This window comes from Salmo trutta, chromosome 16, assembly GCF_901001165.1.
Source record: "Salmo trutta chromosome 16, fSalTru1.1, whole genome shotgun sequence".
Lineage (NCBI taxonomy): Eukaryota > Metazoa > Chordata > Actinopteri > Salmoniformes > Salmonidae > Salmo > Salmo trutta.
Genome location: NC_042972.1, coordinates 39,264,959 through 39,290,099, shown reverse-complemented (window position 1 = coordinate 39,290,099; position 25,141 = coordinate 39,264,959). Strand labels below are relative to the sequence as shown.

Below are 25,141 nucleotides of genomic sequence, written 5' to 3'. Positions count from 1 at the left end.
CAGGACAAGTAACTGGTCAAAATTACTGTAGAATAATGGGGAAATCATCAAGAGGGTAATGAATGATTTCAGTGCAGATAAACATATCAAACAGAAACCCTTAATTAAAGCAATCCTATGGAGAGTCCAGTTTTATAATGATAATCTTTAAGATGACACTCAGTGAATGCAGCAGCAAAAATAATTTGTCATTTGAATATGTTAAAATCAAACCATTTAAAAGGCTATTCTCTCATCTTGACCTCATCTTTTAAAAACGTTAATGGGACATACTTAAAAGAAAGGTACAGTCTACTTGATACAACAGGAATCTTGAGTTTCCACCTTTGAAAGTATGCTATGTAGAAACCTGAGGATTCTCTGATAGTATAACACAATGATCTACTGAAATTCAAGTATCATGTTCAATGTAAACATTGACTGATGGCTGAGAGGTCTCATAAACCAGGAGGAAACTGATCTGACCCACAGGAAGTGTCATTAATCTTCCAGCTCTAAGGAATGATTCCCAAAGCTCCATTGGCTACTTTGGGTCACTGCTAATATACAGTTGGTTAAATAAATGGTCTAGAAACCCACTTCCCTCATTTCTGTCATCCCCAGAGTGCCTTAATAACTTAAGACCACCTTGTTAAACTTTTCTACTTTGGCTACAGGGCATTTTACATTGTATGAAACATGACAGACTTTTAGGACTAAGAGCAAGGGTCCACAGGCTGAAGTGCTCCTTTTAAATAAGGGGTATATTTGGAATGGTTGTCTATTCAGATTTGTTCTCTTTACAAATGTATTGAATTCTGATGGCTTAATTCAATGAAATCTGAACTGCAGTATTTACACAACAGCATAAATAAATTCAAATAGACTCATAGAAGGTTTTGGGCACCAGATTACCTCCCCTCACACTGCATCCAGTTCCCAGATTTAGGCACATGTTTGCACAGACAGTAGGAAGAGTTACTGTGTAAACATTGCTAAGGCAGATTTGATTGAATCCAGCCCAAAGTACACCATAATAGAATTGACCCCCCCACCCTGTAATAAGAGCTTTGTGTGGGTTTTTATGATAGAGTGCTCAGAGTGTGTCTGGTAAATTGAGTGTCTGGCAGGGCTGTAACCAAACAAAAATATTTTCCTACCTTGGATGATCTGGAGATTACATTTTAATGTCACCTAATCGCAGTATTCATTAACTGAAACCTTCAAGGAGCCTTCAAAAGGCTTCCTGAAGGCTTTATGACGCAACATTAGACTTGTCCACTGAAAAGGAAATGTCAGTCCAAGTCCAAGGCTATGATATGCATGTATTTCGTTTTTGTGGTACTGTTTAGTAGTCTCTCGTTGCCTGCACATCCATTACACCTCCACATGTGGCCCCACTGTAGCTGACAGAGAGAGGACAGCAGTGCTTGGTGAATTTGCTTGTATATCTGTGCTCTTCCCTTGTTGAGCACTCGGGCTGAATTATTCTCTTGTTCAGTTTCCTTCACCTGCTGCTTGTGGGGCTGCTTGCTCTGCTGGTAGCATGCGACCTGTGTCCTGGGCCTTGTCTGTCTGTGTGTCTCTGAGTACACACGTCTGCCTCAGCTCTCCACAGACATGGCTGCGATGATCTGCTCCACTTTGTAGGCCAGCCTCTGCTTCTGGGCCTGATCCTCCTGCTCCAGGGCCTCAATGATCTGACACACACACATACAAGACAGACACGAAATCAGCAAAGCAGGCAGGAAAACACAAGGTTACTGTACGTTGTGCTGCAAATACCCTCCTGTTACTACAAATAGGCCGGCTAAGGGGTACTTTAACTTACGTTGAATCTAGATGCCCCTGTTTTGGATGCCACCCTAGACTCCTACTGTATTTTGTAAAGACATTGAGGTATAGGGCCTCACCTCTTGGCTGTACTTGCTGACGTAGGCATACATCTCGTGCAGGGCACACAGCACATTGAACTCATTGGAGTGAAGACGGGCCTGCTCGGCCAGGTATGCATTCATGTCCTGGTCACTGATGGCAGGTAGGCGGTTTATATCCGCGTAGTACCTAGAGGGAGATAGAAACACACACGCGCTGTTCTGTCAGCCAACATGTAACCTAAACATAGCAGGCGTGAAAGAAACGCCTGAAACTACAAACCCCACATTCTGGACATGACGAGAAAAAAACACTGTTGAGAAGTTCTCTTCTGCACTGTTCAACGAGCGCAAGCTGGCAAACATGTCGCAGCTAGCTGCTGCCCACTGGGCACAGACGTCAATTCAACATCTATTCCACGTTGGTTCAACATCATTTAATTGAAATGATGTGGAAACAACGTTGATTCAACTAGTGTGTACCCAGTGGGAATATGTTTCACTGGGGACTGTTAACAAGAAAGCGCATGCCCAAAAGCGAAAGTCGTGTCACAGGTCTCTTCCTTTTCCCCTGAAAAGCAGATGTCTCCGATGTTCTGCCGATGCCACTGAGGTGGTCCACCACCTGTGACTGTAAGCTGTAAAGGTAGTCAGGACACTAAAGCCAGTCTTCCTCTGTGATTTCAGTGTAAAAGAATAACTACGAATCCATTAATAATATTACAGTTGAGTGATGTAAGTAAAACACACACTCATCTCACCTCTCCACCCAGCTCTTGTAGTTGGGGATGTCCTTGGCGTAGAGTAGCTTGGTGGAGGGGGAGTCCTTGCCCAGGCGATGCTCTGAGGTAGAGCAGGAGTCCATGAAGGTCTGGGCCACCACAGACAGGCAGGCGTCTGTGATGCTGCTTTTATGGATGTCAAACACAAACTGCGGGTTCTTGATCACGTTCACCCAGAAGCGCAGAGGCAGGCTGGGACAGAGGGAGGATGAGAAAGAACAGTTTATAGACAGTATATATATTGAGACGATCAACATAAAATCATTATTGCTTTCAAGTAGCGCATTAAATCTGCACTCCCTCACCAGTTGCTTTTCCATGTGTGGCGAACATCCATGTCATGTATGCCGTGCTTGTCAGCCTGCTCGTCCAGGAAGTCAAACATGTACTTGATGGCGAGCGGAAGAGCACTGCCCCGGCACACAGTGCTGAACAACGTCTCAAACAGGTCATCCACAAACTTCTGCAGTGTACCCTAAAGAAAAAAACCACAGCAATGTTAAAAACACACCATAGCGTTGGAACAAAATGACTGAATCTGTAATTGCTAAGATGCTCTGGGGGGAGAGAAAGGGAATACCTTAGTAGCCAGTAGCCTGGTCAGGTATATCTCGGACACCATCTTGGAGCCGCGCTCACCCTCCTTCTGGTCCCCATGGTCGTGGTTCTTGACCAGGTGCCACACCTTCACCCCACTCTCCATGTCCGGGGTGAGCATGGGCACGCGGGAGTGAGGGCTGTCAGGACTGGTGGGGGTGGAGCGGAACGGTACATCTGCGGAGAGAGAGGGTCCCAGACAGACAGTCACAAAATATTATCTCAGTCGGTCCGGTAGAATAATGAATAGGTAAGTGAGTGGTTGGTGGTGAGAGTGGCTCCATGGCAGGCCTGATTGACTGACCGTATCTACTGATGCTGCGTGGGAAGCTGGCTGAGGAGGGCAGGTTGTACGAGGACATCTGCTTGGGCACCAGGGCTACCACACAGTGGTCTGACACCTGCAGGATTCATACAGAAAACACAAGGGTTCATGCCAGTTTAACCCACTCCCAAATCAACATTATTGGGTCATAATATGACATTGATATGAGACATTTGGCCCGATGAAGACCTATAGAAGTTATTAAATTTACAATTTGTGATATACAGTATAATGAACTTGAACTTAGGGGGTAGGCAATGGTGAAGAGGTGGGTTTTCAGGCGGGACTGAAAGATAGAGATGAACTCAGAGTCACAGATGGCTGGAGGGAGGGAGTTCCAGAACCCTCTGCGCAACCCTAGAGAAGATGCTGTTACTGAAGCTTTGAAGCTTGGACCTGGACACGAGTCACAAGGTGGCCTGCTGTGGTAGAACGGAGTGAGTGTGTGGGTTGCACAGGAGGTTGGTGGCACCTTAATTGGGGAGGATGGGCTCATAATAATGGATGGAACGGAATAATTGGAATGGTAATTCAAATCCTCTCTGACCCTTCTTCTCCCTTACCAACCCAGCACAGGAGGCTGCTGAGGGGAGGATGGCTCATAATAATGGCTGGAACCCATTCCATTCACTTCATTCCAGCCATTATTATGAGCCATCCTCCCCTCAGCAGGCTCCTGTGGTGGGTTGGTAGGGGAGAAGAAGGTCAGAGAGGTGTGCATGCCTTTTGCAGTAAAGCAGGCCCCCAGCATGAGTAGAATTCACTGCTGCTGATCTACAGGAGCCACAGACCGGGCTGTCACAGAACCAGGTATGTAGCAGAGGGGAGCATTTCCCCCCAGAGAGACTAAAAGTAATCGAGGGAAATTGTTCATTTCCTTGATAGAGTTTATCAACACATTCATCTCTTTCAAACCCCCCTCCTGGTGTGGCAGCTAAAGTTGGATGTCTTTGTCTCTTGGCTTAATGCAAACATGTTTTACACCCCATAGTCAGAGCATTTGTGAGTGCAGAGTGAGATGGACTTTAATGTGTTTACACTAGTGCTCTATTTAAAGCTGTTTAACATGAACACCCCCCCATGTTCTACCAGTAGCAGGAAGCAGCTGACTCATACAGGAGATGAGAGAGGTGGATCAGTTTGGTTTACTATGGCCAGAGGCAGCATTGTGGACAACAGAATGTACATGCATGTTAGTGAACTGTGTGATGGGGATTGAGTGGTTGGACCTGATAGTGCATGAGCGTGTTTAGTCTCTTCCAGTCTCCTTCAATCTTAGTGGTGATGTCTTCATCCTGCAGGACCACACGTGCCGTCCTCCCCTGGCGCCATTCTGGTGGGGGGAAAAACCCAGGTGTGCATCTATGAGTCCCTTTTCAAGGTTCAATAAGTCAGACACAAGCAGACCGTGAATAATCACTGTACTAGTTATTGTATGTTCTGACTGGAGCCAGTCTGTCTCACCCAGGTCCATGTCCGCAGCCCGAGGCCTCTGGGAGAAGTGCATGTTCCTACAGACAGCATCCAGGATTTTCTCCTTCACCTGGGTGATGGTGTCACAGTTGAGCACCTTGACGGGGAACTCAGGGCTGTTCTCGTTGTCTGGGTTCACACAGCTCAGAGTCTGAGGAGGGAGCAGAGAGAGAGAGTGCTGTTATTAGTATTCACTGTCCCTCTCTTTAAATTGGCCTCCTGGCTGCATGGAAAAGGCTCTCCTCTCCTTGTGTGCCATCTCTCTCACAGCTTTGGCCAGAAATGTCATTTCACACTTTCAGCTGGATGTCGGGTTGCCAGCTCTAGTGGGGCATTAAATGGATAATGAGACACAACCTCTCCCACAGGGTGACCAGAGACGTGACATCTTGTAACTGGGCTGCTCTCAGGCTAATGCCTGGGGGATGAGCCACACTGCTGCTGCATCCAACTTCTGCTTTAGCTACGGGCAAGTTCTCCCAGTGGCCAAGCCTTGATTACATCATCAGTTTTAACTCTTAGCTGATTGTGTCACTGAACAGCATGTCAAACATTATTTGTATCATCCTTTTGGCTCTTTACTGTTGTATTATCTACAGTAGCCAATGAATTTTCTCCTATTCAGAGCTTTAACATAAGGGCACCATGAGTTAATATTTACAGAGGCGCACACAGCATGTCACCTACCAACTGTGGTGTAAACAAGCCTCTCACTTTTATGGTGGTAACTATAATTAAGAAAATACACCAAGTGGTTTTAATAGAATCTGACATCTAAGACATATTGTCATATGGTATGGTGACTCACCAGGGTCTTGTAGTCAATCTGCTGGCGGATGAGTTTGTCTTCACTGAGGGAGTAGCGCGCCTCCCCGGTGATGCAGTCTATAGGTCCCTTCTCCATCTGCTGCTTGATGGCACAGTACAGCATGAAGAGAGGCTCACCTGCACACTCCTTTGTCCAGGAAGGAAAGGAAGTGTGAGAGAGGAGAGGATTGAGAGACGAAATGAGAGGAGATTGTTCATAAAACACGTCCATATCACACACGTGTAATCCCAACGCACATAGAAATCCATCAGTTGTATCATCAATAACAGTCATTCGAGGATTGTAGTGATATATCATGGTGACATCTGCAGTGATGAGGTTCCAAGTCATTGATATTACCTTAAGGAATTTGTGAAGTAGGAAGGCAAACCAATTAGTCAGCATCTTCTCTGCAACTGACTCGGTTCTGCAAGAAAGGAACAGATGGACACATTTTTAAGAGGGAGATGTCGGAACGTAGAGTGGTCTGACCATTGAGGTAGAGAGAACGCTTAAGAGGGACGGTAGACAACCCAGTGTTGTGTAAAAAAACAACATGGTGAGTTAGTTTATGTAAAAGTAATATGCTGCTCTGCATGGTCTCAGAGGACTAACACCAGAACCTGAGTGGTGTGGCTGTAGAATGGAACCTATTTGGGTCATGACATAATTGTGCAAAAGCTACTATCTGACCACTTTCTCTCCTTTCACTGTGTCAGCAGTGCTCATCCTATCATCTGTGGTGCTGTATGGGCAAGATTGTGATTTATTATGTATCAATAAATACACTAAAACATACTTGTATGTTCTATCTGATAAAACATTCAAATATCTAACTGTTAAAAATGAACCTTTTGCCTCCATGTAGAGGTAATACTACAGTATAGCTCCATTGCAGCTTCCTAACTTGCTCATCTCTTTCCTTTTCCAAAGATGGTGCCGATAGACATGGCAGCTCTGCTTCTAGCTCAATGCTCAATGCTCATTCTCATACATATAGCTGGCTGTCACTTCTTTCCCATTGCCTGCATTCCATTATCTTCGGGATTGTTTTTGTGACTGCAGAATGTTTGGGCTAACAAGGTCAGCCTTGCTGGCTCCCATGTTAACGCATCCTTATATTTAAAGAGTGTGTCTCAGATTGAGTGCCTCCTATGAAAGATTTAGCAGGCTTCTCCCAGTCCTGGGAAAACAATGTGCTGTGCAGAATAAAGTGAGGTGGAGGGGAGGAAATGTGAGCTACAGCTGAATGTTTCATGAGTGGCACATAGAGTATAAGTTAGACTGACAATGGCTGTATACCCTCCCGCTCTCTCGGTCTCTCTCTCAATTCAAATCAAGGGCTTTATTGACATGGGAAACATATGTTGTCATTGCTAAAGCAAGTGAAATAGATGATAAACAAAAGTGAAATAAACAATAATGAACAGTAAACATTACACAGTAAACATTACAGAATTTCCAAAAGAACAAAGACATTTCAAATGTCATTTCGAATGTGTTACGTGTTGTAACGATGTGCAAATAAATATACAAATGGGTTGTATTTACAATGGGGTTTGTTCTTCACTGGTTGCCCATTCTTGTGGCAACAGGTCACAAATCACTACTGTGGTCTCTCTCTCTCTCTCTCTCTCTCTCTCTCTCTCTCTCTCTCTCTCCCTCTCTCCCTCTCTCCCTCCCTCTCCCTCTCCATTTGTGACAGTTATTCTGTGTGATATGAGGTTTTCAGCATTCAGAAAAACAGGTAACAAGCGTTCTCTGTCTGTACCTGCGCAGCAGTAGTTTAGGGTGGTTCTTGCTCTCCAGGTTGCGCTCGATGAGGTCAGAGAGGAGGTGTTTGAGCACGTCTGTGGCGTACTCCAGACGGCCCTGCAGCGCAGTCATGATGAGCGAGGCCACGTAGCCGCGGTCACGCATGGAGAAGGAGCGCTGGAGTTCCAGAGTACGGATAAATGTCAGCAGGAACACTTTGTTATTCACCAGCTGGGCAAACTGCTTCAGAGCCTTCTCCACACCCTGCTGCCCGCTCCCAGACACCTACACACACACACACACACACAGAGAACCCTCAGAGAGTAAAGGGATCTTGCATGGGGTATATCATCTGATTCTACAAATAATGTACAGATACAGTAGATGTTGCCAGGTTTGTAATGGTGGTAATGGTTGGTTACCTCCAGCTCCCTGAGTACAGGATGGTCATCGAAGCCAGGGAAGAGGACTCTCATGGTATAGGTGCGGTAGTCCAGGTGGGGGATCCCAGCCCTGTCCAGGTCACTGGTCAGCTCGTTGATGTCAGTCTGCAGCTCAGCGAAAGCTAGGCGCAATTACAGAGAGAGAGAGAGAGCTCATGATTGGAGGAATCTAGTCCATATTCAAGCTTTTTGTGAGTTATTATCATGTTATTGTTCTCTTGTATGGGCAGTTGAGATTGTCTGATAACATGTGCTGGTCAGATTCACCTTCCTTGCACTCCAGAGCCACTCGCGACTCCAGGTTGTCCATCTGCATCTGCAGGCGTTTGAGAGTGAGGTCATTCTCGTGCGACTTGCGTCTGTAGGCCAATAGGACGATGAAGACGATGATGAGCAGCAGGCCTCCTCCAGCCGTGATGCTGAAGATGGCGGGGAGGGTGAGCAGGCTGTCTGAGCGGATGTGGACTGCACCAGGAGAGATGTGGAGACCACCCACCTGGACCTATACATAGACAATAAACCATAAACACACGTGTACATAGGCCCTCATGCAAAATGTAACACATAGGTAAACTATACTGATCAATAGTTTCCTTTTTATATGTTTGTTTGACCTTGGCCAAGCTGCATTTGACTTAAAGTCCAAGTGCAGTCAAAATTCAGTTTTCCGGTGTTTTGTATCATATTGTATAGCAGCTAATGAAAATAACAGTGTAAAAGTCTGAAATAATTTGATCAGTGTTACTTCCAACCAGTTGCTGGTTGAAAATACAATCTACTCAAGAACTTCTAATCAGCAGGTTTTGTATGGGTGGAGTTTTGGCTTGCTTGGTGACATCACCGAGTGGTAAATAAGTTAATAGACCAATAACAAAGAGAGTTCCTAACCTGTCTAACATTAACAGCTAGTTTTCAGTTTTCCCCTCCCCATTCAGACCACTCACAGACTGTCTTATCAAAATTCTTCCTTAATTGTTACACAGAAATGATTTGATACAAAAACGGCTGCTTTGGGCCTTTAATAGTTTATCTAGAACTGGACTTAGACAGACAAACTGACCAGGACTTTGTGCCGGCCTGTGAGGTTGGGTGGCTCACAGAGGAGCTGTGTGTCAGAGACGGTGAGGGAGCAGGGTGTGTCACCGATCAGCACAGTGTAGTTCAACCTGGCCCCTCCAGAAGCCGAGGGCACCAGGTTACGCCCCTGCAACACAGAGAGGGAAACCCCACATCCGTCAGGTCAGTAGATAGAACTCCTCATCTTATGACAGTAGTGCTACAGAGTTATGGGCTGCTCTAGGTTGGGCTGGGTGGTCCCACCTTGAGTATGATGGGGGAGCCAGGTTTCTGCTCTAGCACCCCAGACAAGCTGAGGGGCTCTAGGTAAGGGTTGGGGTAGTAGATGAAACTGGTGCTGTTGTAGGTGAGCAGGGCCTGCACGTTGTTGAAGACAAAACCAAACTCCTCCACGTGTTTCACTGACTCCTGCTCCGGTGTGTACTCTGCCTTCAGGGAGGGAGCGAAGCAGCTTATCGTGGTGGTGTTGAGCACCTTACACACCTGGGGAGCGATCCAGGGACAGAGACAGACAAGCACAAAGAAATACTTGTCAACACTTTTGAAATGCCAATTAGAATTGGCCACCATTTATCAGGACTAGACAATATACAGGACAGGGGAAAGAGATACAGTAATATGTTATCAGTGGACAGACTCACGTTGACAGACTCGTGACCGGCGTACTTGACCCTGACCCTCGGCTCCTGCACCACATCCAGGTTGGTCCCTGTCACCATCAGGGTAGTGTGTCCACTAGAAAACACAACACATACACCATTTTACACCTCCATGTTGGCCACTGAATAGGTGATCCAGGAGATAAATGGCAGTTTCCTCGGCTTCCTGTCATCATCAAAATCACCTGATTTGTGTTGAGTTGTACTTTTTAGTACCAGGAAAACATTGAACTGCTCTGGCCAGTTAGAGCCAAGTGGAACGGTTCTGCCAGCTGGCTTCCTGTTTATTCATCTATCAGGTATCCAAGACTGGCATTTCCTGAATGCTACCTGATTGTGTTACATGTATTAACACAAACAAACTAGCCATGATATCGCTTGGACTAGATGTAGAGCTCAGAATAAAATAAGACCGACCTGAAGAGAAGAGAGAAACTAAATGGAAAAGTGGAACATCTGTCTAGTCAGCTTGAGATGGATCCAGTCATTCCCACACTTCAAAGGATACCTAAGCTTTGGTGGCCACATGGTGTGACTGCACACAGATGATGAGACGATGGGACTTTAATTATAAGTCTGTGAAATCCTCTGTCAGTTGACAGAGTAGAAAGCCACTAGCCACTCCACTGCATAACTTCTCCCTGGCTGGCTGTTTCTGTGTCCTCGAGTCACACCCCGCACTGCACCAACTATCATGCATAATCTTTGACAGGAAGGCCAGCAGAGCAGGTTGCTGTGGTGCCTTGCATCTTCACTCACCTTATCCCTCAGTAATATACAGCTGAACCAAATGGAGGAAAAACATCAATAGTTTATTAAAATATCAGTTTATTCTTTGCTGGGGGGGCTACTGTACCTAGTGATGCTCCACTCTGGCTCGATGCGCTGGACTGTGGGATCCTCAATGTACTCAAAGCTCAGGTTTCCTGGCACCTTGGCCAGATCCACAATGAGGCTGACCTGCACCAGGCCAGCGCCCGTCACAGAGGGTGCCGAGAAACACACAATCTCCGACATGGTCCGTCTGGGAAAACCAACAGGGAATACCAACAAGGTTAAATTCCTTTGATTCTGTCTGTGCCTACTCTTTACCGCGTGGGAATCTTAACTCTACTACAGTGAGTTATGCACATTACCATGCAGGGCGAGCGAGCATTACTGTCTGCCTCTTCCTCAATAGAGACACGTTACAGAGGAAAAGTGGTAATTCGAGGATTTATAGCTAATGGTTCATTTTCTTCACCCTACTGACTCTCACAACGAGGGCCTTTTTGATCTTTAAAGGTCCAAAATGTATTTTTTTTCTCAGTATCAAATAGCAACTCTTCTGGATAACAATGAAGTACCTTCTGGGATTGTTTTAAATTAAAATGGTCGAAAATAAACAAAAATGGCTTCTTAGCAATTTCTCAATAAATAATTTCTTATTCATTTTCTTGGTCTACTAACTAAGTTAATGCCTGGTGCTGTTACCAGGCAGGCCAAAACTCCATCCCACCAATTTCAGGGAGTCTTTTCAAACAGCTCTTACACTAAAAGACCATTATCATAATTAATCCAACTTCATAGTGTGGAAAAATACACTGTATATACAAAAGCATATATACAAAAGTATTTATGCAAATGAGTGGATTCGGCTACTTCAGCCACACCCGTTGCTGACAGGTGTATAAAATCGAGCACATAGCCATGCAATCTCCACAGACAAATATTGGCAGTAGAATGGCCTTACTGAAGACTATGGAATCCTATGACTTTCAACGTGGCACCATCATAAGATGCCACCTTTCCAACAAATCAGTTTGTCAAATTTCTGCCCTGCTAGAGCTGCCCCGGTCAAATGTAAGTGCTGTTATTGTGAAGTGAAAACTTCTAGGAGCAACAACGGCTCAGCCGCGAAGTGGTAGGCCACACAAGCTCACAGAATGGAACCGCCGAGTGCTGAAGCGTGTAGTGAGTAAAAAACGTCTGTCCTCGTTTGCAACACTCACTACCGAGTTCCAAACTGCTTCTGGAAACAACTTCAGCACAAGAACTGTTCGTCGGGAGCTTTATGAAATGGGTTTCCATGGCCGAGCAGCTGCACAGAAGCCTAAGATCACCATGCAAAATGTCAAGCGTTGGTTGGAGCGGTGTAAAGCTCGTCGCCATTGGACTCTGGAGCAGTGGAAACACATTGAAAAATAATCTGGGTTTGGCGGATGCCAGGAGAAAGCTACTTGCCCCAATGCATAGTGCCAACTGTAAAGTTTGGTGGAGGAGGAATAATGGTCTGGGGCTGTTTTTCATGGTTCGGGCTAGGCCCCTTAGTTCCAGTGAAGGGAACTGTTAACGCTACAGCATACAATGACATTCTGGATGATTCTGTGCTTCCAATTTTGTGGCAACAGTTTGGGGAAGGCCCTTTCCTGTTTCAGCATGACAATGCCACCATGCACAAAGTGAGGTCCATACAGAAATGGTTTGTCGAGATCGGTGTGGAAAACTGGACTGGCCTGCACAGAGCCCTCACCTCAACCCCATCGAACACCTTTGGGATGAATTGGAATGCCGACTGCGAGCCAGCGTCAGTGCCCGACCTCACTAATGCTCTTGTAGCTGAATGGAAGCAAGTCCCGCAGCAATGTTCCAACACCTAGTGGAAAGCCTTCCCAGAACAGTAGAGGCTGTTATAGCAGCAAAGGGGGGACCAACTCCATATTAATGCCCATGATTTTGGAATGAGATGTTCAACGAGCAGGTGTCCACATACTTTTGGTCATGTTGTGTATATAAAACCCAGGAAAATCACATATTTAACTGCACAGGGCCTTTTAAAATAGGTCCCGAAAAAATAAGAGTAGTACTTTCATCAAGTCCCCACTTTTATATAAGCATCTTTGTAGGAGCTTCCGTAGAGGGTTCTCTTTTGGCCTTCTCCTCTGCACTCACCTGTACAGCTCACAGGTCTGGTTTCCAAAGGTAACATTCACTCTGCTCCCAGCACCCAGGTTCTCCCCCATGATGGTGACCTTAGTGCCGCCAGACTCAGGCCCTCGGCCAGGGGTCAGTCCCACCAGGTTAGAGGTCTGGGAAAAGAGCATTTTCTCAATATTCCACATGGCATGTTACTTTGTCAACTCTGTTGTCGATGACTCATATGATAGTGTATGAGAACAAACTGTTCCAGAGCAATAATACTGTAGTAGAGAGATGTGTACTATGTATGCATTTCATACCACAAAGGAGTAGAGCTGGGAGGACTGAGTTCGTAGTTCTGGTCTACATTCACCAACACACAGCTGGACTGGACCAGGTGCCCTTCCCTGAGTTGTAGAGTCCATCTCACACACAATCCTGTCAAGACACACACACACACAGAGAGAAAGAGAGAGAGAGAGAGAGATATGAGAGAGAGAGAGAGAGATATGAGAGAGAGAGAGATGTGAGAGAGAGAGAGATGAGTGAGTGAGTGAGTGAGTGAGTGAGAGAGAGAGAGAGAGAGAGAGAGAGAGAGAGAGAGAGAGAGAGAGAGAGAAACTACTTTGCTATACACGTTTTTCAAGTGAACAGAAAGTGCTATTTTCTGTTGGTCTCTCCATTCAATGTGATTGTGGCAGACTTTCAAAGTAGTGGTAGGTCAATATGGAAGGCCATCATTCTTCCTAATGGAAAACCAATAGCACCAATAGAAGCAATGTTAAACTACACCCCATCTCTACCACCCACCATTAACTCGGTCACCATGGCAACAGTGTGTTCTCCATAAATTTGTTAGCGGGTCAATAAGATAAAGGACGCAATGAATAAGTCATTATAAAAACAGACCTACAGTAAAAATAATGGTTTTAATGCCTAAATGAGTAGTCCCAGAAATGTCTCAGGGATTGACCTTTCACCCGAATATAACAGGACCCAATGAATCCTCTTCTCGCCCCCCTCTGCTATGTCGGGCGAGTTTTCCAATTTTCTGCTGGCATGTTCCTTTATACAAGGATATAAATAAGGTGCCCTCAGCCATGGACCAATTGAATGACATGACTGTGAGAGAAACCCATGGCTAACAGATTGTCCCTGCAGTCAGTGACATGCAGCGCATTTCAATTACAGCGGTGCCGTCAGCCTCACGAAGACACACAAAACAGCTCTGCTCTCTACTCCTCAGTACACTAAAGCAAGCCTGCTGCAAGCTGTTTATCTCTATCTCTAACATTGGTTGTATTCTTTGTGTGTGCGTGTATGTGTGTGTGTTTGCGTGTAAGTGCCTGAGTGTGTGCATGCATGTGTGTCTGGGTGCTTCTGTGCGTGTTGGCTCTTACTGTTCTGCAGTGATGTAGCCCTCTTCCTGTGGAGTGCAATGTACCCCTGCCACCTCCACGTTGCCCACCAGCTCAGAGAAGGACAGGCCCAGGTTCATTCCCTGGATGGTGACCAGTGTTCCCCCCTCTGGAGGCCCTGCCACTGGGCTCACCTATAGGGAGGAGATAGTGGCATGGAGAAGTGTGAGATTTAGAACACTTCAGAACACTGTATATTAGTGTTTCAAAGTGAGAGGATAAAATAATAGGTAGAAAACATATCAATCAGAAATCATGTGGTTCAAATACAGCCTTTTAGTAATATTCCATGCGCAGGCCTTGTAGTAGCACTGCATCACTATGTACAAAGATAACTATTCAGAAGCTCTCCTTAAAACGGCTTGACCACACAAACATCCCTCAGGTCTGTAGTGCAGCTCTATCCCTGTTCCCAGCAGCAGGCAGTAGCAGCCCGGGTCTGAATCAATTCCCTCCCAGACTGCCACTGAAACACTAATAATGTGACAGGGACTTCAAAGGCTCGCGGCTCTTTGAAGTGGGAGCATTAGTTATATGTCTGTCTGACCCACTATGTCTCTCGTAATAAAGAAGGAGTTAGGGCCAAAAAGACTCACAAAATAGGCTGCATAGTGCATGGCTCATGGCTGCGTTCATTTGGTTGCAGAGATAATGTTGTACTCTATGTGGCACACGCTGTGTCTCGTGTTCTACTGATTTGAAGGAGGATATGATGCTCATGTCTAAGGACTGATCCCATTGTTTTTACTGGTTATTTCTGAGAAGGCCTCTTATTACTAAGGCCCTATGATGGATAATGATGAAGGTTAAAGTAGAGGTTTGCAGGAAAAGGTAAGGGTCTCACTGATTAACTAACCTCGGTGATGCGTGGGTTGGTACACTTGACATTCCTGGCGGACAGGTTGAGCCAGCGGCTGGCGTAGGGGCTGATGGGTGAGCAGTGCTGCTTCATGGTGCACCGGCCTTCTCCACTGCACCAGCCACACTGGAACTTCCTCTCGGCCCTCAGACACATGCCACAACTGTCGCGCTGGGCACCACACTTATACAGGTGCACTGTGGGATAGAGGAGGACCGCAGTTGAACTATATATTTCACAGTATAGATATTGAATGGCACTATTCTACAACCAAATACATAATGGAAAGAGTTCTAACAGTCAGAAACCAAAATGGTAAACACAAAAGTTCACCCTTCATCCTCACAGCACAAATGATTGGCCAGTACTTAATAATAACACAGTAGAGCGTGAGTGCCATGTGAACTTTATCTGAAGGCAGAGGGAAAGCTTTGACGTGGGCTAGACCCCATCCATCCCAACAGAGTGACTGTTTTCCACTCCTCAGCAATTGCAGGCAATGATGGATGGCACAGGCACCTTTAATCTTCTCGGGATTGTCGATGATGAAATTGCCGTTCCAAACGATAGAAAGGTCCACAGCCAGGTCACTGATCCTTACACCCTCATAGATGTACTGAGAGAGAGAGAGAGATAGATGAGGCTTTTAACCACCTGTCATTTCTATGATCACTGTCTGCTCCTCTCCACTGGGACGTGCCCATATTGGGACAGGACTCTGTGGGGACTAGAGAGGCTGTTCATTGGACGTGAGAGAGGAGAGTGAGGTATAGATACATTAAAATGTCATGTAGTCTGTGTAGCCCTGTCTGCCACTCTTCCTCACTCAACTAACTGAGAAGTTGGTCCCCACTGAAACTTGAGTCTCAAGGGAACATACTTTGTCCCTATTACAAGGACCTAGATGTATGTTTGAATGACACGGACATGTTAGGTTTCAGACATAATTTAGATGTCTGTTTTAGTCCTTCCACTGCAGACAACCTACTTGTTATTTTACCAAGACACCGCATCACAGATCATTTCAGTGGGATGAGATCAGATTCAGATTGCGCTCAGGGACTACCTCAGATATAATTCACTAGACTAGAGATAATGGTCCTGGATAATGCACGGCCAGGTTGAGGCTGGTCCCGCCGATGTTAGAGAGGGTCACACAGTACGTACCGAGCTGTTCTGACACTGCACGCTGGAGCTGTTAAAGCGCAGGGCGGTGACGAGGTGGTTGTTTCCCTGGACGTGGAGCACACACTCGTAACCCCGCTGGCCAGACTGGGGTTGGGGAAGGTTCCGGGCCCTCAAGGTAATGGGTCTCACCTCCCCTGCTGGGATCAGGATTTCTCCAGAGTGCAGCAGCTGGGGGCAGTCCTGTAGAACGTACGCCAGGAGTCAAAGGTCAGACATCAAAAAGCTTCTATCAAGGTCCATTCAATTATAAAGATAGATTAAACACTGGTTAACGTAAACATGTGTTAATGTGTATTATAGAGACAAAACTGTTCATCTGGTGTTTGTTAATCCATAGCCATGTAGCTACCTCTGAGGTGTTGACACGGCCCTCCTGAAAGGAGCAGCTGGAGGGGTTGTGAGTACACAGGTTGCGGTATTTACACCAGTGGCAGCGGAAGGTACTGTTCACACAGGACAGACACCTGCAGGGCAAAGACAGAGGGAGGGACAGATGGACACGTTACACACATCATATGACCAACCAGCCAACAGACATCCCAATGCTTCCAGAGAGTCTGTGGCCAAACACATGCTCTTAGGGAACGTACATGTCTAATGATCCATCCAAGATACAGTGCATGAAGAGAAGCATAGTTAGTTCCTCAACATTGTACCACTAACGCATAATGTTAATACAGCAGTGTTTCAGAAAGGCCACGAGCAACACAGGAAGTCAGTATGTTCTGTAACAGCTCTGTATTAATAGAACTGGCCTGCCAGGCCATTTCAAACACAGGATAATTAATCACGGAGGCTGATGTGATGCTGCTGTGCTGTGTGAGGCAAAAAGGGAGGGGAGAGAAGGGGGAGGCTGTTTAGACTGACATATTAATCACACTATAGACCAGAGAGGGTCGCTAGCTGCTAATGGACACCTCATTCTGATGAATTGGATGTGATGAGGCTTTGTACTGCATTTGTATTATTGTAATATGTTAAAGTTGACCTGAATGTACCTGCCAGAGAGCTACACTACATCCCCAAAAGTATGTGGACACCTGCTCATCGAACATCTCATTTCAAAATCATGGGCATTAATATGGAGTTGGTCCCCCTTTGGTGCTATAACAGCCTCCACTCTTCTGGGAAGGCTTTCCACTAGATGTTGGAACATTGCTGCGGGGACTTGCTTCCATTCAGCCACAAGAGCATTAGTGAGGTCGGGCACTTATGTTGGGCGATTAAGCCTGGCTCGCAGTTGACGTTCCAATTAATCCCAAAGGTGTTCGATGGGGTTGAGGTCAGGGCTCTGTGCAGGCCAAGTTCTTCCACACCGATCTTGACAAACCATTTCTGTATGGACCTCACTTTGTGCACGGGGGCATTGTCATGCTGAAACAGGAAAGGGCCTTCGCCAAACTGTTGCCACAAAGTTGGGAGCATAGAGCTGTCTCGAATGTCAGTGTATGCTATTGTGTTAATATTTCCCTTCACTGGAACTAAGGGGCCTAGCCCGAACAATGAAAAACAGCCCCAGACCATTATTCCTCCTCGCACTATGCATTGAGGCAGGAAGCGTTCTCCTGGCATCCGCCAAACCCAGATTAGTCCATCGGACTGCCAGATGGTGAAGCGTGATTCATCACTCCTGAGAACGAGTTGCCAATGCTCCAAAGTCCAATGGTGGCGAGTTTTACACCGCTCCAGCAGACACTTGACATTTTGCATGGTGATCTTAAGCTTCTGTGCGGCTGCTCGGGCATGGAAACCCATTTCATGAAGCTCCTGACGAACAGTTCTTGTACTGACTTTGCTTCCAAAGGAAGTTTGGAACTCGGTAGTGAGTGTTGCAACCGAGGACAGATGCTTCTGCACTCAGTGGTTCCGTTCTGTGAGCTTGTGTGGCCGACTACTTCGCGGCTGAGCCATTGTTGATCCTAGATGTTTCCACTTCACATTAACAGCACTTACATTTGACCGGCGCAGCTCCAGCAGGGCAGAAATTTTGCCAACTGACTTGTTGGAAAGGTAGCATCCTATGACGATGCCACGTTGAAAGTCACTCAGCTCTTCATTAAGGCCTTTCTACTGCCAATGTTTGTCTATGTAGATTGCATGGCTGTGTGCTCGATTTTATACACCTGTCAGCAACGGATGTGGCTGAAATAGCCGAATCTACTCATTTGAAGGGATGACCATATACTTTTGTATATACACTACTGTTCAAAAGTTTGGGGTCACTTAGAAATTGTAGCTGGAAACGGCAGATTTTTTTATGGAATAACTACATAGGCGTACAGAGGCCCATTATCAGCAATCATCACTCCTGTGTTCCAATGGCAAGTTGTGTTAGCTAATATAAGATTATCATTTTAAAAGGCTAATTGATCATTAGAAAACAATTTTGCAATTATGTTAGCACAGCTGAAAACTGTTGTCGTGATTAAAGAAGCAATAAAACTGGCCTTCTTTCAACTAGTTGAGTATCTGGAGCATCAGCATTTGTGGGTTCGATTACAGGCTCAAAATGGCCAGAAACAAATAATTTTCTTCTGAAACTCGTCAGTCAATTCTTGTTCTGAGAAATGAAGGCTATTCCATGCAAGAAATTGTCAAGAAACTGAAGATCTCGTACAACTCCCTTCACAGAACAGCGCAAAACTGGCTCTAACCAGAATAGAAAGAGGAGTGCGGGTACTATTTAATGAAGCTGCTAGGGGCCTCCCACTCCTCTTTCTATTCTGGTTAGATCCAGTTTGCCTCTTCTGTGAAGGGAGTAGTACACAGCATTGTACGAGAACTTCAGTTTCTTGACAAATTTTATAAGGGAGTCATATTGAGACCAAGGTCTATTTTACAGATGAGCCCTTAATTACATACATTACAGAAAAATACAAAATAGAAGCAGAAAGAAAAACACGGTCATAAAAAACAAACACATTCATCAGTAATAAGGTCCTCAATCAGCTTTCTGAATTTCCCTAGAGGCACCAAAACATCAAATTTAAGAACATTTTGAAGATTGTTCCACAAATAAGGTGCAAGAAAACTTAAAGCTGATTTACCTAACTCAGTAGAGACCAAAGGAATTTCCAGAGTTTGCCAACTAGTATGTCTAAAGTTGAGTAATGATGGTAGATACAGTGGGACTTTTTGTAAAAGGGCTTTATAAATGAAAACATAGCAATGTATCAACCTACATGACATCAAAGAGGACCAACCAACTTTCTGGTAAAGAATGCAGTGATGCGTACTAAAATTGTCACCCGTAATAAAGCGCAGTGCACTATGATAAACTGCATAATCTAGTTGATGATCCCTGATGTACACTGTTCCTCAGGGAACCATTCCAGAAACACTGAGTAGAACCAAATAAGCTAACAATGCGGGGTTGACTGCCTAAGGTTGACCTAAATCTGAATTTAGAGGTTACCTACCTGCCTGTACTTAAGTGGGGTTGCGTACATCAATGTCCTTAATGGGGTTGTACTCTTCTATTTATTGAATGGATCAGATCATGTGTGGGCCGGGGGGTGTTGTACTCACGTGTGATGCATGCTGCAGTTATAGAACTTGACCTCTGTACTGCCCAGCATTTGACCTGTCTCCTTAGAGTTCAGACGCAGCTCCACACTCAACCAGTCTGATAGATAGGGGGGGTAAGGATACATCTGATTTTGAGTATATTTATGGGTTTCCAGGTTTTTGGTTATACAGTGCTTAACTTTATTCAGACTGTTGGTCCTCTGAAAAAGAGGTCACATCTGTATCACTGAGGAACACAGAGAAATAGGTTCTATACTGGAGCTATATCTTTTCTCACCTTGTCCTTCAGGTATGTATGGGACCTCCTTGCCAGACGGGGACAGACACATGACTCTGTTGCCGTTGACATGACCCTCCATCTCCGCCTGCTCTCCAAAGGCACAGCTGATCCCAGCTGAGAGGTCAGGCACGTTGCTCACCTCCAACAGGAGCTATAGCAGAGGAGGAGAGAGGGATAGCTGCTTTGGAACTGTCTAGTCTGTCATGAAAAACTCAGGACCACGTCACCACCATCAAAACTCAGAACATGTAAGAATCAGTTTGATCAGAAGTAAAGAACGAACGGTTAAGATTTGACTCACGGGCACACCGTGTGCTGACACGGCGATGCTGTCTGGGTGAGCGATAATTTTCACACAACGTTCGATATCAGTGGCGAACCGGAAAGGCTCCTCTGCTCTCTGACACCGGTCTCTTCTGGCACACCTATGGATGGGAACCAGGACATTATTCAAAACCTTAAAGAACATCTAAACAACATTGTTGCAATGTCAAAGCAATTGAGGTCAACTAAGGAAAGTGAGCCCATATCAGTGTGATTGGATTGTTCTGCATTGTTGTAAGATGGGATAAATTGTGTTTTATATTGGGGTTATATAATCAGTCTCTTTAAACGAGAAATTGTGATAGCTTGGGACGTGGAGATTTAGAAAATGCACACAAACACAAGAAAATTGCACTTAAGACAATGAGAGGATCTCAAGGTTGCATCTCTCAGCGATCATGCTTCCTCTTGACGAGGATTTGACAATAAAGCGTGTCTCTCTTTTACATTTGTAATGCCCACTGCGGGATGAGACGGTGCTTAATGAACTCTCAGACGTTGTCGAGGGTGACATCTCATGGGAGCCTTCAAAGCGCACAGAGACCTCAACTGTAATTACAAGACAATGAAGGCAGAATGGATGATTGTTGTTCCTACCGTTTCCTTGATACAGCCTGTACCCAAAGGGAGAATAGACACTAACTTCTTGGCCTCTCATTAATTGAAGTGCCTCTGGACAGCCATTTCATCCCAGACGCCCTTTCATTCCCTTTTATCTCATCTCCCCCTCCATGTCATGTCTGATAGAGCTGTTTGTTCTCCTGTCCTAGCCCCTTAGACATTAACACACCACACACACTCTTCTGTAGGTCACATGGGGCTTTACCTCCACATGCTTTGGATGGGCATATACAGTGATTGCATGTTGCATTTTCTAACTCCCTGTTTTACTCTTGAGAGACAAGTTGAGTATTTAATTCAGGCAATAGTAGCTATATAGTGAATAGTAGCTCATGGAAGTAGCATGCATACAGGTATAATACTGGGACTTGGAGTGGAAACTGCACTAAAGTAAACAAATGACGAATAAAGTACCAGAACAAAAATATAAATGCAACATTTTACGGAGTTATAGTTCATATAAGGAAATTGAAATAAATAAATGAGGGCCTAATCTATGGATTTCACGTATGGGAATACAGATACCTCAAAAAAATATAGAAGGGCGTGGATCAGAAACCATTCCGTATCTGGTGTGACCACCATTCATGCAGTGCGACACATCTCCTTCGCATAGAGTTGATCAGGCTGTTGATTGTGGCCTGTGGAATGTTGTCCCACTCCTCTTCAATGGCTGTGGGAAGTTGCTGGATATTGGCGGGAACTGGAACATGCTGTAGTACACGTCAATCCAGAGCATAACAAACATGCTCAATGGGTGACATGTCTGGTGAGTATGCAGGCCATGGAAGAACTGGGACATCTGTGAAGAGCACACTTCTACAGCGTGCCGGTGGCCATCGAAGGTGAGCATTTGGCCACTGAAGTCGGTTATGATGCCGAACTGCAGTCTGGTCAAGACCCTGGTGAGGACGATGAGCATGCAGATGAGCTTTCCTGAGCTCATCAGCTTCCCTCAATCAATCCCTATCCCAGTCTGCTGTTCCCACTTGCTTCAAGAGGGCCACCATTGTTCCTGTTCCCAAGAAAGCTAAGGTAACTGAGCTAAATGACTATCGCCCCGTAGCACTCACTTCCGTCATCATGAAGTGCTTTGAGAGACTCGTCAAGGATAATATCCCCTCCACCATACCTGACACCTAGACCCACTCCAATTTGCTTACCGCCCCAATAGGTCCACAGACGACGCAATCGCAATCACACTGCATACTGCCCTAACCCATCTGGACAAGAGGAATACCTATGTAAGAATGCTGTTAATCGATTACAGCTCAGCATTTAACACCATAGTACCCTCCAAAATCGTCATTAAGCTCAAGACCCTGGGTCTCGACCTCGCTCTGTGCAACTGGGTCCTGGACTTTCTGACTGGCCACCCCCAGGTGGTGAGAGTAGGAAACAAGATCTCCACCCTGCTGATCCTCAACACTGGGGCCCCACAAGGGTGCGTTCTCAGCCCTCTCCTGTACTCCCTGTTCACCCATGACTGCGTGGCCATGCACGCCTCCAACTCAATCATCAAGTTTGCAGACTCCCTTGGAGTGTGGTGTCAGGAAAATAACCTCACACAACGTCAACAAAACAAAGGAGATGATCCTGGACTTCAGGAAACAGCAGAGGGAGCACCCCCCCCCCCCCCCCTATCCACATCGATGGGACAGTAGTGGAGAAGCTGGAAAGTTTTAAGTTCCTCGGTGTACACATCACGGACAAACTGAAATGGTCCACCCACACAGACAGTGTGGTGAAGAAGGCGCAACAGCGCCGCTTCAACCTCAGGAGGCTGAAGAAATTTGGCTTGTCACCAAAAACACTCACAAACTTTTACAGATGCACAATCGAGAGCATCCTGTCGGACTGTATCACCGCCCGGTACGGCAACTGCTCCGCCCACAACCATAAGGCTCTCCAGAGGGTAGTGTGGTCTGCACAACGTATCACCTGCCCTCCAAGACACCTACACCACCCGATGTCACAGGAAGGCCAAAAAGATAATCAAGGACAACAACCACCCGAGCCACTGCTTGTTCACCCCGCTATCATCTAGAAGGCGAGGTCAGTACAGGTGCATCAAAGCTGGGACCGAGAGACTGAAAAACAGTTTCTATCTCAAGGCCATCAGACTGTTAAACAGCCATCACTAACATTGAGTGGCTGCTGCCAACATACTGACTCAATCTCTAGCCACTTCAATAATTAAAAATTGGATGTAATAAAGGTATCACTAGTCACTTTAAACAATGCCACTTTATATAATGTTTACATACCCTACATTACTCATCTCATATGTATATACTGTACTCTATACAATCTACTGCATCTTGCCTCTGCTGTTCGGCCATCGCTCATCCATATATTTATATGTACATATTCTTATTCATTCCTTTACACTTGTGTGTATAAGGTAGTTGTTGTGAAATTGTTAGATTACTTATTAGATATTACTGCACTGTCGGAACTAGAAGCACAAGCATTTCACTACACTTGCATTAACATCTGCTAACCATGTGTATGTGAGCAATAAAATTTGATTTGATTTGACAGTTTCTGACAGTTTGTGCAGAAATTCTTCGGTTTTGCACACCGACAGTTTCATCAGCTGTCCGGGTGGCTGGTCTCAGACGATTCCACAGGTGAAGAGGCTAGATGTGGAGGTCCTGGGCTGGCATGGTTACACGTGGTCTGCGGATGTGAGGAAGGTTGGGCGTACTGCGAAATTCTCTAAAACAAAGTTGGAGGTGGCTTATGGTAGAGAAATGAACATTCAATTCTCTGGAAACAGCTCTGGTGGACAATCCTGCAGTCAGCATGCAAATTGCACACTTCCTCAAAACTTGAGACATCTGTGGCATTGTGTTGTGTGACAAAACTGCACATTTTAGAGTGGTCTTTTATTGTCCCCAGCCCAAGGTGCACCTGTGTAATGATCATGCTGTTTAATCAGCTTATTGATATGCCACACCTGTCAGGTGGAAAAACTATCTTGGCAAATGACAGGGATGCAAACAAATTTGTGCACAACATTTTTGAGAAATAAGCTTTTTGTGCATGTGGACAATTTCTGGGATCTTTTATTTCAGCTCATGACACATGGGACCAAGATTTTACATGTTGCATTTATATTTTTGTTCTGTATAATTAGGATAAATCCATTCTGTGTTTTGCTAGTCAAGTACGATGATAAGAGTGCACTCCAAGAGCTGCAATTTAGATAATGATGATCGTAGAGATTGCTGAAATGCAAATGCCATATAATACTGCATATTAAATCCTTTCTGAGGTCTGTTTCAGTAAATTTTCAGAAACACTGCCTGGGTTTTAATCTTCTGAATCCCTTCTGGTCTGTCCTGTTCTATTACGTAAGCTAACATGCCGGTCAGACAATTAAGATGTAAGCCCAGTCTCTCAAAGACCAAAATGTTATAGTCTGCAGCAGCCCAGTGGGTTACCCTGTCTACTCCCCGTAATCCTTCTGTACTCTGTCCCCATTGTCTCATTCTGACCCCCCATACCAGCAGTGACAGTTTGTCTGTCTGTATCTGTGTGCTCAATAGCACCATTTTCTATTTGAGGGATTCTAATTCTTACTCCTTTTTTCCCATCTAAATTCCAGCTGTTGGTAAGTTATGTAATTGGTGTGTTAAACCATGGCCATTGTGCCTTTTAAGAATAGTGTGGTAGTGGACTTACACGTTGAGCAAGACACACCAGCCGCAATGAGGATCCTCAGAGTTCAAACACTCTCCGCAGGTCCCATATTGCTCACATGCCTCCACTGGGACCTTGGTCACCTACAACACAACAGAGGAAGGCTTAGATGCAGCACAGAGGCCATGGAGGCTACAACATTCACATACACATAGATATGAGTAGCATATGATTTACAATAAGTGTAAAACATATTGCTCTATATAATTGCTTCATGACTTTTTTAGCTGATTAATTGTGTGTGGTATGTGATAAATGTCATGAATTCATTGAAATAGTGTATTTCCTGTTGGCTTGACCAATGAAACAGTTTACATGATCTAAGGAAATTGAGAAAAGACTGGTAGTCCGTGAAATCAGATTGATTCAGCTGATTGATTGAGGGAAGGTTCAACAGAGGAAGTGGCTTTGGCAAACAGGCTGAGAAAGGAGTAAAGCCACAGCCTAGATCAGCCTGATCTCCATGGGTGAGCTCACATCCTAGATCAGCCTACACACATACACACACACACACCACCACCTCTCTAGGTGGACGCCTGGCAAAG

The 25,141-nt window shown here is 45.4% G+C and overlaps 1 protein-coding gene across 2 annotated transcripts in view; it reads right to left on the bottom strand.

Moving 5' to 3' along the window:
- Positions 1 to 1,058: 1,058 nt before the first annotated feature.
- LOC115150739 (plexin-A2) overlaps positions 1,059 to 25,141 on the bottom strand; it is a 50,254-nt gene continuing 26,171 nt past the window's right edge. For both annotated transcript variants that reach the window (XM_029694337.1, XM_029694338.1), the window contains exons 5-32: positions 24,579 to 24,679; positions 20,245 to 20,368; positions 19,941 to 20,094; positions 19,664 to 19,760; positions 16,485 to 16,599; positions 16,115 to 16,315; positions 15,467 to 15,563; positions 14,945 to 15,144; positions 14,071 to 14,222; positions 12,991 to 13,108; positions 12,704 to 12,840; positions 10,629 to 10,796; positions 9,755 to 9,848; positions 9,357 to 9,596; positions 9,097 to 9,240; positions 8,304 to 8,538; positions 8,016 to 8,158; positions 7,610 to 7,878; positions 6,199 to 6,265; positions 5,839 to 5,985; positions 5,022 to 5,181; positions 4,787 to 4,890; positions 3,537 to 3,633; positions 3,216 to 3,409; positions 2,941 to 3,110; positions 2,615 to 2,827; positions 1,893 to 2,043; positions 1,059 to 1,679 (exon numbers count right to left, since the gene is read on the bottom strand). In XM_029694337.1, coding sequence (XP_029550197.1) covers positions 1,584 to 1,679; positions 1,893 to 2,043; positions 2,615 to 2,827; positions 2,941 to 3,110; positions 3,216 to 3,409; positions 3,537 to 3,633; positions 4,787 to 4,890; positions 5,022 to 5,181; positions 5,839 to 5,985; positions 6,199 to 6,265; positions 7,610 to 7,878; positions 8,016 to 8,158; positions 8,304 to 8,538; positions 9,097 to 9,240; positions 9,357 to 9,596; positions 9,755 to 9,848; positions 10,629 to 10,796; positions 12,704 to 12,840; positions 12,991 to 13,108; positions 14,071 to 14,222; positions 14,945 to 15,144; positions 15,467 to 15,563; positions 16,115 to 16,315; positions 16,485 to 16,599; positions 19,664 to 19,760; positions 19,941 to 20,094; positions 20,245 to 20,368; positions 24,579 to 24,679 — 4,188 coding nt within the window. In that variant the 3' untranslated portion in view covers positions 1,059 to 1,583. The remainder of the gene's footprint in view (positions 1,680 to 1,892; positions 2,044 to 2,614; positions 2,828 to 2,940; positions 3,111 to 3,215; positions 3,410 to 3,536; positions 3,634 to 4,786; positions 4,891 to 5,021; positions 5,182 to 5,838; positions 5,986 to 6,198; positions 6,266 to 7,609; positions 7,879 to 8,015; positions 8,159 to 8,303; positions 8,539 to 9,096; positions 9,241 to 9,356; positions 9,597 to 9,754; positions 9,849 to 10,628; positions 10,797 to 12,703; positions 12,841 to 12,990; positions 13,109 to 14,070; positions 14,223 to 14,944; positions 15,145 to 15,466; positions 15,564 to 16,114; positions 16,316 to 16,484; positions 16,600 to 19,663; positions 19,761 to 19,940; positions 20,095 to 20,244; positions 20,369 to 24,578; positions 24,680 to 25,141) is intronic.